The following is a 14,316-nucleotide window of genomic DNA, read 5'->3' as shown; positions in this document are numbered from 1 at the left end:
GATCTGGGAAAATTATTAGGATTTATGTTTACTTTTAATTTTTTAACTTTTATTTCCATTTTGGGGTATGTTCTACAGTGTATGCAGTCTATTATTATATTGGTATATGTATACAATTTCAAAACATGCATTTATTTGAGGAGCACATGCTCAAAATTCTTTACTGTTGGAGCATACAACTTCAAACTTCCGGAGACCTGTTACCCTACGAAATAGATGCTGTGTGAGCAATGTTATGACAGTTGTTAATAAGAAAAATAAAGCAAGTAAGAAACAGATGAATAAAGTGAGTTTCCTGATTATATTAAAAGAAGTCTAAGGACACAGTATTAGCACAGAAAATGACTCTTGGTGATTTTGAATTATTTTCATCATTGGGAATTGATAATATTTCCTTCAGGTTATTTTAAAGTTCCAAATTTTCCCTCTGGTTACTGAGAACAAGAATATTGCTATCAAAAATACTGTAAAATACAAAATAAAAGAATAGGTTTTGAAAAGGAGAATAGTAAGAAGTTTTAAAATTCAGATTAATATTAATTTTATTCTATTATGCCTTTGCTTGATTTATGGATATTGTTTTCATAGTGATTGGTGTTTTGTCCATGAGGTTATTTTACACTGAGGGATTCTGTTACGGGATTGAAGAACATCAACACTTGCAGGCAGACAGATCTGGGATTAAGTATAAACTTTGCATGCACTAGATGGGTGCCCTTGCCCTTGAGTAAACTAACATCTTTAAACCTCTCTTTCTTTTTTCTCTAAAATGGAAGAAAGTTCACAAGGTCTTATAAAAAATAAAATGCATTTCACAATGCCTGTTTTATAATAAGACTTCTAAAAATGTTAGCGGTGTTATGACCCTTACTAGGAGTCTCCACATGTGGATCTCTGCACAAGGTACTGATAAATCCTGGAAAGTTCTTTCAGCCTGAGTCAGATCTGAAGCCCAAGGGGAAGTGACAGTGCAAGGGAGAGGCCCATCCAGAACAGCAGAAAGCCAAGAAAGAAGTCACTGGTACACACAAGACTCTTAGGAAACTGCTGGATAGAGAGGGGGACCATAAAACCTGGGTCCTGCCTGCTGTCTATAATTATCATAAGCAGCTTTTTTTCAATGGCAAATTATACAGTACCACCCTGGATAGAGAAAACTAAGATCTTAAAGCAGGATTCGCTTAGGGGAGTAATGGCAGTGTGTGAATGGATAATTCAGAGTTATTCCTACTTTGTATAAACCAGAAAACAAAGCTGCCCATAACTATAGGGAAGAGTCACTGCATTATCTTGTGAATACAGAGAAAAAGAGCTGAGACTCTACTAGTTGTGGTTAAAGCCAGAAGCCAAATTCAGGCAAAAATCAGGCTCTGGGAAAAAAAAAAGCAGGGAAGCAGGAGTCCAATGTCTGAAGGAGATGAGGTAACTGTGGGCACAGAGAAAACAAAGACTTAAGACTAGCCAGAATCAAGGCATAAGAAGCACTCTGGGAGGGTAGGAGCAATACTAGTGTCCTTTCAAATTGCTTGGTTGAGTTAGGTGTGTGGACAGAAGTTGGAGCCTTTGGCTCCTTTCCATCTAAATTTAATTGTTGTTTGGCCCTGAAAACTTGTGTGTGGTCTCTTTCCTTTTTTACACCATCATTTGAGAGCTGGCTTATTTGATTTATTCACTTAGCAACCTTTATTCAACATCAACTGTATGCCACCCTTTGTGATAGAAGAGAGAGATTCAAATTGAAATTCTTCCCTTCAGGCCATGAGTCTGTAGAGGAATGGAAATACACAAGTAAAAACATATGTATTACAAATAGTATGACGAGAGTGCTTTGATAGATATAAGCTATCGGAGAAAGGGTCAGTAGTTCTCAAGAGAAGATAGTTTCCTGTTTATTCACTGCCCTACTCCCCCAAAACATGCGCACGTGTGCACACACACGAATGTAAATTCCATAACTGTGGGAACCTAGGGCCTGGTATTTTATATGTCCTCAATAAATACTGAATTTAATTGTCAGCTGAGCTCATTCTTAAGCAGGTGGAATCAATCCTATAACAGGGGTGGTAAAGTAGGGTTTTCCAGAAATACGGAGCAACCTGTTCCAGATACGGAGCATGGGAGTATGGAGGGCTTGTTCAGAGGACCGCAGTTATTTTAGAGAGATGAGATCTGACTAGATATTGAAGGCCCTTGTGTATCATAGGAAGGACTCTAGAGTTTTTAATGCTGGTGGGAATCCCTGACAACTTTTAAAAAGGGCAGTGACATCTAATCACTGTCAGAAGTGTGAAGAATGGATTGAAAATTGGAAAGGCCAGAAGCAGAGAAGGCAATTAAGGAGCTACTGATGTGTCCAGTAGTCAGCTGGATAGAAAGGTATAGAAATACCTGCGTTTTGGGTAAGAGATCTGGGCTAACATCCTCATTTGGGAAATATTAGAGAGTAGCTCAATGCAAAATAATAGATGTGATTACTTAGAAAGAATGTGTAGAGGGAGAGGAGACAAAGAGTGAAGTTCTTAGCAACATGAACAATGGTGGACAAAGGGTGGGCAAAGGAGGCTAAAAAGAATCACACAGAGGAGACAGAGAAAACCAAGAGAAAATAGCATGTTGGAATCAAAACAGAATCAAAAGGAAGTGAGTAAGCCACAGTATCACATGATATAGCACTGGATGCCTTTTCAGTTTTTCCCCCAAAATAACATTGTACTCCTGGGCCTAAAGACGATAATTAGAACAGGTATTTGCTTCTTAACGCGGGAAAAGTTGTATAAAACAGGATCTCTCTAAAAAAATCGTCAAACTGAAATACCATATCTTTGTTTTTCTGTGCTGGTTGTAGATAAAGGGTACTGAAATGTCCCCTCCGCAGACCCCAAGTTACGGGATCACAGCATTTTGGCTCATGTTTTTATGCTGTGTGTTTGTCAGTAGGTAGCCTTATTTTATGCATTGTCCCCAAATTCACTTCTTATATGATATTAACACAAATGCTTGTTATTTATAAAGACCTCTTGAGTTTTATGTCTAAGCTTACATGGAGATGTGCTATAATAAGAAAGTGCTGTTGACTGCTTGGATTGAAGGTAACTGTCTTCCATAGTAGTAATAGCCTCCCCAGCCCTCCCTCCTTTGGCCTCCCTGTGGTATCTAGAGAACCCATCATAGTGCCGGCTTATTCTTCCCACTCCTCCACCAAAACAGATACCGCTGAGGGAAGAGGAGGACATGAATCAGGGCTATTTCCTAGCCTTCCAAGCTAAGGGAGAAAAACTTGTAGTGAGAACAGAAAGCTAAATATTAACGTAACAAAAAAAAAAAAAAAAAAAATTGGTCATTGTAGAGGGCTTGAGGCTCTGTCTTGAAAAAAGTATTTTCCATAAATGTCATTCCATAGCCCAGTTCTGCCAGATAGATACTTTTCCTGCCCTGAGTTTCGATTCCTGTCCACATGTCCATGGCAACATATGTACCCCCCCAAATGCCTCTTGTGAGCATATTCTCTTCTCTCACGGGCCTTGTATCTACCCGGGCTGTTCTACAGGCAACAGATGGTAGGGGAGGAATCCAGAACCAGGAAAGCTCTAATGAGACTGGAAACACAGAAGAGAGTCAGTGCTGAGAATTGGACCCAGCTGTAAGCAGTTTGGAAGTTCACAGCAGGAGTTTAGATTAGATCCAAGTTGGAGCCAGGGGAACCCTGATAAATCAGAGTCAAAATCTAGGTGGTAGTGCCAGACAGAACACAGAACGGCAGCATGTTCCGGGTCCACTCGGCCACAGAATCAGATTTGTGTGGGAACTACAGAGTAGGAGATCAACGGAGAGCCTCGAGCAGTGAGAGGGGACTTTGATAACGGGCAGCATTTTCATTTGGACTTTACATTCTCTTCAACTTCTTGCCAGTCCAGAAACAATCGGAGTTAATGGGCCAAAGCAAATAGCAGTTCTTAGCCGGCGAATTCTGAGGGCTTCATTTTTCTTCCTCTTCTACTAATCTTTCTTGCCCTCTCTTCAGTAAGCAATTTTTTAGACAAAAGTCTTTATCAGGAGGATTGACTTTTGGTCACTCTGATTCCTGCTCCTCTCCCCTTCTCAGCTCCTCTTCTTAGCACGTCTCAGGTACAGGAAACCTCTCCTGCTGTGCTCGTCCTCAAAGCTTCACATCCAAACCCTCACCTTTCTTCAGTCAGAAGCTTAATAACATTTACTAGGCTCCCCCCCTTTCTTTCCTGTGTTATTATATGAAATCTTATTTATTTTCCTGCTTATAGGACTTGCCAACTACCGTGCCCTCAGCGCATAAGCTCTTCCTTGTGTTTTCGCATGCCTTGCTCCTTCCTTCTCCTAGTTCACGGTCAGAGGCTTTCTCTCCCCGCTTCCTGTCTCAAGTAGCCCTGCTCTTCACCTCTTCTTTCTCCCTGTCACATTACCATGTCTTATTTTCCTTATAGAACTTGCCTCTAGCTAGTTTACATTCTGCCGGTTCTTTCTAGAATGACCTTGTCTTGATCACTTCTGAATTTCTTGTGCTTAGGACAGTGCCTGGCATGTAGTAGACAGTCTCTTTTTAATGAATAATGAGAAAGAAGACTTTGTGACATGCTCTTTCATTTTTGTCAGTATCTGTGTGTGGTTAGCTATAGATTAGCTAATTTAATGAATTTATAGATTGGTCAGATTCAGCCAGGCCTCCACAAACAAGTTTTCCTATATTTTTTATTTGCTGAAACTAGTTTGTATCTTACCTAACATAACTTGATAAAATGCATAGTTTAAAACCTTGTATGTGTTATAAGCTTCACTTTGTCAGTATGAAGGCTGCAAAAGAGTAGAGATTGTATCAGAAGAAATACATGTATAAGTTTCAGGGGAATTGCCTCAACTAGTAGAAGACTGGATGTACCTTTGAGTTTCTAGCAATACCTACTAACAGCTTAGCGCTTAAAAATCTGCTTATCAAGGAAAAGATAAGATGGTCATTGATGAGCAGCCAGATTTTAGGCATGAAAGGAAGGAATGCATGTCAAGGAAAGAGGCAAGAAATTGGACATTTTAACTGTAGATGCATGAGATTAGACCTGAGCATAATTCAAAGATAGGAAAGGAGGAGCTAATAGAAAAAGAATGCTAAGCAGTGCTGGAAAGAGAAGAGGCATGGGTATAATACTCCTAAGGAGTGGGAAGAATCAAGGACCACAGGGTAGGTTCAGGGAGAGGGCAGAGATCTGAGCATGTTTTTACACAGGCAGAAGTAAAAAGGGAGAAGATCAAACTAGATGGGGTGCCTTTTTTTTTAAAAAATTGGGGTAATGTCATTCACAGGACAGTCACCATTTTAGCCATTTAAAGTGTATTGGCTTTTAGTACATTCACATTGTGCGACCATCAGCGCTGTCTAATTCCACGGCATTTTCTTCACCCCGAAAAGAGATACCCTACCTGCTCCATTTCTTCCAGCCCCTGGCAACCACTAATCTACTTTCCGTGCCTGTGGATTTGCTGCTTCTGGGCTTTTCACATAAATGGAATCATATACTGTGTGGCTTCTTGTGACCAGCTGCTTTCATGTAGCCTGTTTTCAGGGTTCATCCATGATGTAGAATGTGTCAGTACTTCATTCCATTTTATGACTAGGACACCATTGTGTGGATAAACCACATTTTATTTATCCGTTCATCTGTTGATGGACATTTGGGCTCTTTCCACCTTTTGGCTCTTGTGACTAATGTTGCTGTGAACATGCATGTACATATGTACCTACCATGATAAATTATAAAATGTCTCTCTTAACCCCACTCTTTTTTCTAATAGTTTTATCTGAATTTTAAATTTTAAAAGTTGATTACAAATGTTATAAAAATCACAGTGTTAAATTCTTAGAACCACTTATTCCACTGACTTTTAAGGGATTTTTCTTCTAAAAAATTAGATTTTTATGGAAAATTATGTTTAAAGAAATTCTCCTCTATTAAGTCTTCCTGATTTTGTTCCCTGATGTTAGAAGCTAGGACTCTGTAGTTCTTAAAGTATGCGTCGAGTGGTTTTCACAGGCCATGGGAACCTTTGCTGTTGCCTTGAACTGGTGGAGACCCTGCTCTCTCTACCAAGGCGGTCCTTGCTCATAGAGGAAAGAGTTGTTCCAGTCATCTGAGGTTGAAACCTGAGTGCACATTTACTTGGACACTTCGATATGATTGATACACGAATGCAATACTGTTCTTCAGTTGCTAATTTAAAATAAGCCCACAAAAGCTTTATGTTTAACCTACCATTATGTTTCTCATTTCTGTGGAAAGATAAATTACTGTTGAATTAATAAATAATAGTGACAATGATGATAATATACTGGTGAAAAAACCAAGTCATACTTTTCACAGGCTTGGTTTGTACTGCACGTACTAGACCTTTGTCATCTGGAGAATGTTTCATTTCTTTAAATTTAAAACTAAAATCTAAAAATATAGTCTGGGTCTTAAAGAAATGTTGTTTTAACTACAGAGTGCCCCTGCATGGTTCAGGTGACATTCTCTTTTCTTTGTAAGCCTCCTGTATTAGAACTCAGCCCTCCGAGAACAAGGACTAAGTTACACATATTTTTGAGGCACCTATGGTGGCTAGCCCAGTAGCCTGCAAAAATAGTAAGTACCGTACCTCAGGAACAGGTTGTTAAAATTGTTTAGAGTAGCTGCTGAGATACAGATGTGAAATCCCAAAGTGAGATGCCAAATAGCATATGCACACATCCAGAGGAAAAGAGAGAGGACATGTTCCGTAATTCTTGGAGTAGGATGGTGAGAGCAGTGCTGTCTTCTTACCCTAAACCTGGAGGCCACAGGAGGGAGTCACAGGTCACTCCCCAAAATAGAGATGCATCTGCCTCAATCAAGGGACCTAGAGGCATGAACATTCTCCACTCCACCCCTAAGATGAATGAGTTATCTTTAAGCATTTGCCAGGCGCAAGGAGCTCAGATAGTGCAAGTTCAAAAGGAAATGTTCTATTCCCATCCCCTCCTCCTTTCTTTTGCTCCCACCTGGAAGAATTAGAAACTGACTGACAAACTTGGGATGGGGGTGGCATCTGTTAGAGAGGAAGCATAATAATTAGACAGGTATCTGATCTCTCTCCCTTCCTCAGTCTAGACTTTTACCCTAAAAAAAGTCCCTAGGTGAATGAGAGAACCTGATTTTGTACTATATCAAGTTGGGGGCTGTCACTGAGCCCAGGAAAGGGAAGAGAAGCATAAGCCCGGGTTAACATACATTGCATTTGAAATATCTTTGAGCTGTCTATGAGGAGAGATGACAAGTGAGCAGCTGCCTGTGGTTGGAAATTGAAGGGACGCCTCGGATGTGGATGAAATCACCTAGGGACAAAAACCTACAATGAAAATATGGGAAGATCTAGCAAACTTAGGCCTCAAGTCTTGTCCAGCTATTGGATCATATGTCAGATTATATGTGCTTTTTGAAATGTGAAAACTCTAATAGCTTTAAAGCACACGGACACAGTATAAGATGTTTACGTCCTCTTTGTTTTCACATGAAAGTTCTCACAAGTGGATGTTTTTGTAGCAAGACACAAAAAGGATAGGGATTTCAAGCTGGGTAGTCATTGCTGTCATTAATTTTTCAAAGCACTCAAAAAAATATAGATAGGAACTTTGGAGACTTCTTTCCCCCCACAGTTGTGCTTCAAGCCCTGTCACTTGTTTGGGAAACAGGTGATGATTTAACTACTCTGACAGGTATATACATAGCTGTCTCAGGTGCTTTACAAGGAATCTGTAAAAGTCCCCTGAGTATTCTTTTTTTTTTTTTTTTAAGATTTTATTTATTTATTTGACAGAGAGAGACACAGCGAGAGAGGGAACACAAGCAGGGGGAGTGGGAGAGGGAGAAGCAGGCCTCCCGCTGAGCAGGGAGCCTGATGCGGGGCTCGATCCCAGGACCCTGGGATCATGACCTGAGCTGAAGGCAGATGCTTAATGACTGAGCCACCCAGGCGCCCCCTGAGTATTCTTCCTGTGCAGTTTCAGCTTCTCTTCCCCGGAGGCATCGCTTCTTTGCATGTATTTTGTTATTTCAAAGTAGTGTCAGTGATTTGGAGAGATTATGTTTTACTTGAAACTGGTAGTGCTTACATGTTTGAGGAAAACAAGTTTTGGAAGTCCATTTTGAGTATGAAGTAGAAGTAAGTATCACCAAATCAGAAAATCACCTGAGATCGTTTATAAATTAACATGCCAAATAGCACATGCAAGTACTCACATGTGTGTGCTTTTATTTTACTTGCAAACTGGAGTTAGATTTTCCCTCCGTGATTATAAAAATAAGGAAATAAATTCCAGTAAATTTGGAGGTCAGTGACTTGAGTTAGAAATAATTTGTTTCTATTTTAAGACAGTCACAAGTAACTCGAGTAGCTCTGATTTGCGCTCTTTACAAATGGGACTGGAGGCAGAACCCATGGTACGGTATACACAGCATTTTTTTTACTGTTGTTGTTAAACTTACCAATTCTATGTTTAACAAAATGAAACAGGGCTGTTTTTTCCCTTCTGTTAACTGTGCTTCCATGTGTTATTAAAATCCATATTTGATTTAAATTAGCAATATACAATTTACTTTTAAAGCAGAGATAATTCAAATATTGAGTGGTTCAACAGATATTAAATCACAATTCTTGAAAACTGTAGTTATATTTGAATTAAATATTAAGTAATAAGGCCACCTAGTGGTAAAATTTCCAAGTTTTAAAAGTGAAGAATTTGAAAATCTGATGTCTCCTTTATTAAATGTGGGCTTCAGAATTTATCAGGTATACTGTATGATCGTTAAAAAGCTTTCTAGAAAATAGTTTACCTTAAGGTATTTTTCCCTTTGTATCGCAAAGAAGGCCCTTTGATTATGTTCTAAAGATCCTTTCTACAAAGCACTAATTCAAACATACTATTTTTCTTTATTGTAGTAATTAGAGCCACAAATAAAATCTATAAATAATAAGCATCGGGAACAAAGAAACTTATTAGTAAAATGGAATGTTAAAGTTTACGTAGTTATAACCTTTTTCCAGTCTGTTAGGTAACCCCATTCTCCAGCCTGTTATGTGCCAGGAAATCAGTAAGACTCAGATCCTGCCCTTGATCGTGCACATGATTATTGGTCTCTGTGTTTAAATATTCCACAAGTGTTGACCATAGTCGACCTGCTTATTGAAAATGGTGATCTGTTGGGGGAGACCCAGGATCTGCCTTTCAAAGGCCTTTCGATGAATTTTTAGGCAAATAAAATTTGAAGATCATGCTGTACTCCATACAGAGATCATACAACAAAATCTGATCTTTGGGACCTTAGAAAATTCCAAGTATAATTTAAATTCATGTATGTAAATGTTACACATTTGTTAGGGAAGGAACCAGTGAAATCAGCTGTATGCTTATAGTCCTGCAGCAGGATTCTCAAAAATAATAGAGCAAAGAGACAAGCTGGAAACAAGCTGAAGTAGTATTCTTTCCTAACTCTGCATTATTATAATAGTTAACATTATTAACATCTTTTAACAAATCAGATGTAATGTCCTGGATATTTATTTTATTATCAAACAGTACTTGGCTAAATATTAAAAAGGATAGTCTCATTTACTATGAAGTAAGCTGCCACAGCCCCGTTTTTCTTTCCAACTCTTGCTTCAGTTGGATGTTACCCGGTCCTTAAACATGTTTCCCTCACTAGTGAATTACCCATCGAAATTAATTCAGAGTATTTCTACTTGCCTCTGAAGTTACTGATATTATTCCTAGTAATCTGGTGCTCAGACTTTTCACTTATAAAATAATTTCTCCTCCTAGGTATTTGGAGTAGATGACAATCAGGATTATAATAGGCCTATTATCAATGAAAAGCATAAAGATCTGATAAAAGATTGGGCTCTCAGCTCTGCTGCGGTAGTAATGGAAGAAAGAAAGCCACTGAGTACACCTGGATTTCACAACTCAGAGGTACACATCCCTTCCTCATATGTAACTTTTACACACACAAAATGTAAATTTTTATCATTTTTGTAATTACATTATTTTAAGTAATTGATGTATCCCCTTGAGAGTTCTTCTAAAAACTAAATTCTCACAAAATAATTTGTTTCTAATAAAAGCCTAAAGCAATTTTGCAGTAATTCTGTTTCAGTTTTTGTTATGTTCTTTTAAATTGTTACTATGTTCATCAGTGAAGGGAAAATGTTAATTTCAGAAAGCAGTTGATGGGCTACATGCTCACTGCTTAAACTTCCTAGGAGGGCATGTATTTAGCATGGACAGGTCTGAATATCATGCCAGACAGGTAGAACTTACATACCTCAATAAGTGCGGGTATGGTGCAGCGCCGGATGTGATTCGGATTAATATGAAGTTAATCACGGATGGCTTGGCCAACAAAGTTAGGGAGTCAGTCTGGTACAGTAGAGCCGGGAAGACCTGAGTGCGAATCCCAGAGTGGCCATGTTTAATAGAGCACCTTTGTGTTGGACACTTCCCCTTTTAGCTGCAATTTTCTCATCTACAAACGGGATTGTTGATAAAGTCTATTTACAGGGAGTAGTGAAGTCTGAAGCACTCAGCAGAGGAACAGCCTGATATTTATGCCCTCAACAAATAGTTATTCCCATATTGGAAATGATATTAGAATGTCATTCCACATTGTTATGTCAAAGAGAAATGTGAAAGATGTGTATAACTGAGAAGTATTAATTCATTATAATTTATTCAGACAATAAGAGCTAACATCCAATAGGACCTTTCTTGTGCCATTTTACGAATAAGGAAACTCAAATATAGAGAAATTAAGTTGACACAGTCACAAAGCCTAGTAACCTTATGGAGCCAGAATTTGAACCGTAAGAGGCCTTGTTTTCTTAACTCATTCTCTTACTCATTATGCTGTACTACCTCTCAGGAAATGAGGTAATTTAAAATATACAAATGGCAAATAAAACAAAGACTTAAAATATAAATAAAGCAATAACAAATAAAATGTTATATTTGTATGAGCTGTAAATAAAATCTTTCAATAGGTAAATCCACCTGTTTTTTTAATTTATGTTAAAATTGTCCCTTAATGGTCTGCTTTTTCCTGAAAGCAAGTATGTTTTTTAGTGTTCTTTTTTCTTCCTTAATCTTAGAGAATTTTAATTCTAGTTTCTGTTTTATAAGATGCTTAATGCCCTTATTGAAAGCAAGTGATACTTATCTGAGGCAGTGTTTTGGTATTCTAATTGCTCTAGCAACAATTCTGATGAACATGAACTTTGTAAGGCTCCTTCTTTCCTTCTTTATCCCATCAACCCATGCCAAGTGGACTTTATATATAGCCCCAATATGGGAATCACCTAAACAAGCCATGAGAAACTCTTCACAGAAGAGTTCTACTATCAGTGAGGGTCTGAGTGGCTCTGGTGCTTCCTTCATGCTGAGAACTGTGGGCAGTTAGCACAGAATCTTGAAAGGGAATTCAAGAATTTAGCAGGCTTTGGAGGAATCCTTAGGCTTCATTGTATGTATGTCACTATGTATACTTACTATTTTAACCTATTCTTGAAATCATATATGTAGTCTGTATGAAATACTTCATCAGTTTTTAGCCTATCATCCTTAGTACAATAAATCTGATACTTAAGGTATTGTTTTCATAATACAATTTTGGTTAAATAGCCTTCCAATCTTTAGTTTTCATTCCAGTCTCAAAATTAAGCCTTGACTTAAATTTTTCATGAGGGAACATAATTTTTTTCTATATTCCCTAGATCTTCCATATTAAATGCCAAATTGCCCTGGTGTTAAAAATTACCAGTATATGTCCATAAGTCTGTGGAACCATATCATGAATTAAATCCCATTTCACACTTGACTCTAACGATGCAAAGAGCACTCACCTTAATTAAGGCCAGATCTAGACATGCACAGGTCTAGATTCAGACTATTTATAGAAAAGTTTTTAAAGGTTGAGTGATCTCTGGCTTCTTCTGGAAACAGTAAAGTGTTATAAAGTCTTTGGCTGTGGGTTAGTTTTTGAAATCCCTAAAGACATGATGTGGCAGATTTAATACTCCTTGGGACTCTGGAACCAGTCTGATTCCTAGAAGCACCTAGAGGGCTAGAGAAGCTTTAGACTCCTGTTCCAGAGAATGAAGTAGAGCCAGCTCCACTGGTTAGCCGTAAGGCTGCGGTAATAGACCCACGTTTGTTCAGCCACAGTTAATTTAAGCTCTAAGTGTTTATTTTAGTGCCATCATTAGTATTTAATAAGTAGAGAAAATTATACTGCGTTTACAGTAATAATAAGATGTAGTTAAAAGGGGTACCTAGAGAATCTTCATTCTATATATGAGGAAATTTAATTAATGATAATATGGCAATGTGAGGTTTAAATGTGGCTTCGGATGACAGGATAACGTGACTACATAGAACTCTCTGACTAAGTAGACTGATTTCACTCCCTTCTTTTTCTGCTTTAGGAAGGCACATCATCTGGAAACAAACGCTGGGTTTCACAGTGGGCTAGTTTGGCTGCAAATCATACAAGACATGATCAAGAAGAAAGGATAATGGAATTGTCTGTACCTGTTCCTTTAGAGAATGGTATTTTCTCTCTCTTTCTTTTTTGTGAATCGTACATCAGTTTTTTTTTTTTTAATTTTATTATGTTATGTTAGTCACCATACAATACATCATTAGTTTTTTTTTTTTTTTAAAGATTTTTTTTATTTATTTGACAGAGACAGAGATAGCGAGAGCAGGAACACAAGCAGCGGGAGTGGGAGAGGGAGAAGCAGGCCTCCCGCAGGGCGGGGAGCCCGATGCAGGACTCGATCCCAGGACCCCGGGATCATGACCCGAGCCGAAGGCAGACGCTTAACGACTGAGCCACCCAGGCGCCCCCATCATTAGTTTTTGATGTGGTGATCCACGATCCATTGTTTCCATATAACACCCAGTGCTCCATGCAGTATGTGCCCTCCTTAATACCCATCACTGGGCTAACCAATCCCCCCCCCCCCCAAAACCCTGTTTGTTTCTCAGAGTCCATAGTCTCTCATGGTTCATCTCTCCCTCCGATTTCCACCCCCTTCATTTTTCCCTTCCTTCTCCTAATGTCCTCCATGCTATTCCTTATGTTCCACAAATAAGTGAAACCATATGATAATTGACTTCCTCTGCTTGACTTATTTCACTTAGCATAATCTCCAGTCCCATCCATGTTGATGTAAAAGTTGGGTATTCATTCTTTCTGATGGCTGAGTAATATTCCATTGTATATATGGACCACATCTTCTTTATCCATTCATCTGTTGAAGGGCATCTTGGCTCTTTCCACAGTTTTTTTTAAAAACAAACTAAATCTATATAGTGAAGTAAATTAAACCTAAATAAACATAATCACATATTCTCATGCTTATACTAGATATATATGATTTTATTTGCACTAATAATGCAGATACCATTAAAATATAACCTAACTGGGGCGCCTGGGTGGCTCAGATGGTTAAGCGTCTGCCTTCGGCTCAGGTCATGATCCCAGGGTCCTGGGATCGAGTTCCACATCGGGCTCCCCGCTCAGCGGGGAGCCGGCTTCTCCCTCTGACCCTCTCCCCTCTCATGCTGTTTCTCTCTCGCTCGCTCTCTAAAAAATAAATAAAATCTTTATAAAAAAAAATATATATATATAACCTAACTGAAGATAGGAGATAATTTGTAGGGGAAACACATAACATACATACAAATTTATGTATATGACATATATATAAAAATGAAAATTTTAAAGTAAGACTAACAATAGTTCCAAATTATAACATTCATTAATATCATTAATATAACAAATATTTTAATGCTACTTTGTGCATTTAAGTAAAAAGCATTCAATACAATTCAATAAAAAAGAACTATTACACACTTAATTTACTTAATACCTTTTGCAAGTCTGTGTAATGTGATTTTTATTGCCTTCTAATATTTCTGTGAACTAAAAAAGTTTCTTTAAAAAAACAAAAATGAAATTTTATGTCTCTAATGATTTTGGTTATGTTCAATTAATTACATTCTTAATTTGAAATAAAACCCTCAAGGAGAATTTGCATGTGGATTTTTATCTGTATTCTAAATTTTGTTATTGTTGAAAATGGAAATGGAAATTTATTTTGTCTCTGGCTTATGGCACCCCAAAAATATGGTTTAGGAATTTTGTAAACATTACTCAGCAAGCATTTGACCAAGGTACATAGCAACATACTAGAAAAGCTATATCACTGATTTACTATAGA

At 38.0% G+C, this 14,316-nt stretch overlaps 1 protein-coding gene across 8 annotated transcripts in view; it reads left to right on the top strand.

Moving 5' to 3' along the window:
* CEP170 (centrosomal protein 170) overlaps positions 1-14,316 on the top strand; it is a 128,209-nt gene that overhangs the window by 81,360 nt on the left and 32,533 nt on the right. For all 8 annotated transcript variants that reach the window (XM_035010951.1, XM_035010954.1, XM_035010950.1 and 5 more), the window contains 2 exons: positions 9,857-10,006; positions 12,514-12,637. In XM_035010951.1, the coding sequence (XP_034866842.1) occupies positions 9,857-10,006; positions 12,514-12,637 (274 nt within the window). The remainder of the gene's footprint in view (positions 1-9,856; positions 10,007-12,513; positions 12,638-14,316) is intronic.

The sequence above is a fragment of the Mirounga leonina genome, unplaced genomic scaffold, assembly GCF_011800145.1.
Source record: "Mirounga leonina isolate KUSES-001 unplaced genomic scaffold, KU_Mleo_1.0 Mir_154, whole genome shotgun sequence".
NCBI lineage: Eukaryota > Metazoa > Chordata > Mammalia > Carnivora > Phocidae > Mirounga > Mirounga leonina.
Note: the sequence above shows the minus strand (reverse complement) of the source record. Positions and strands in the feature narration are given on the sequence as shown.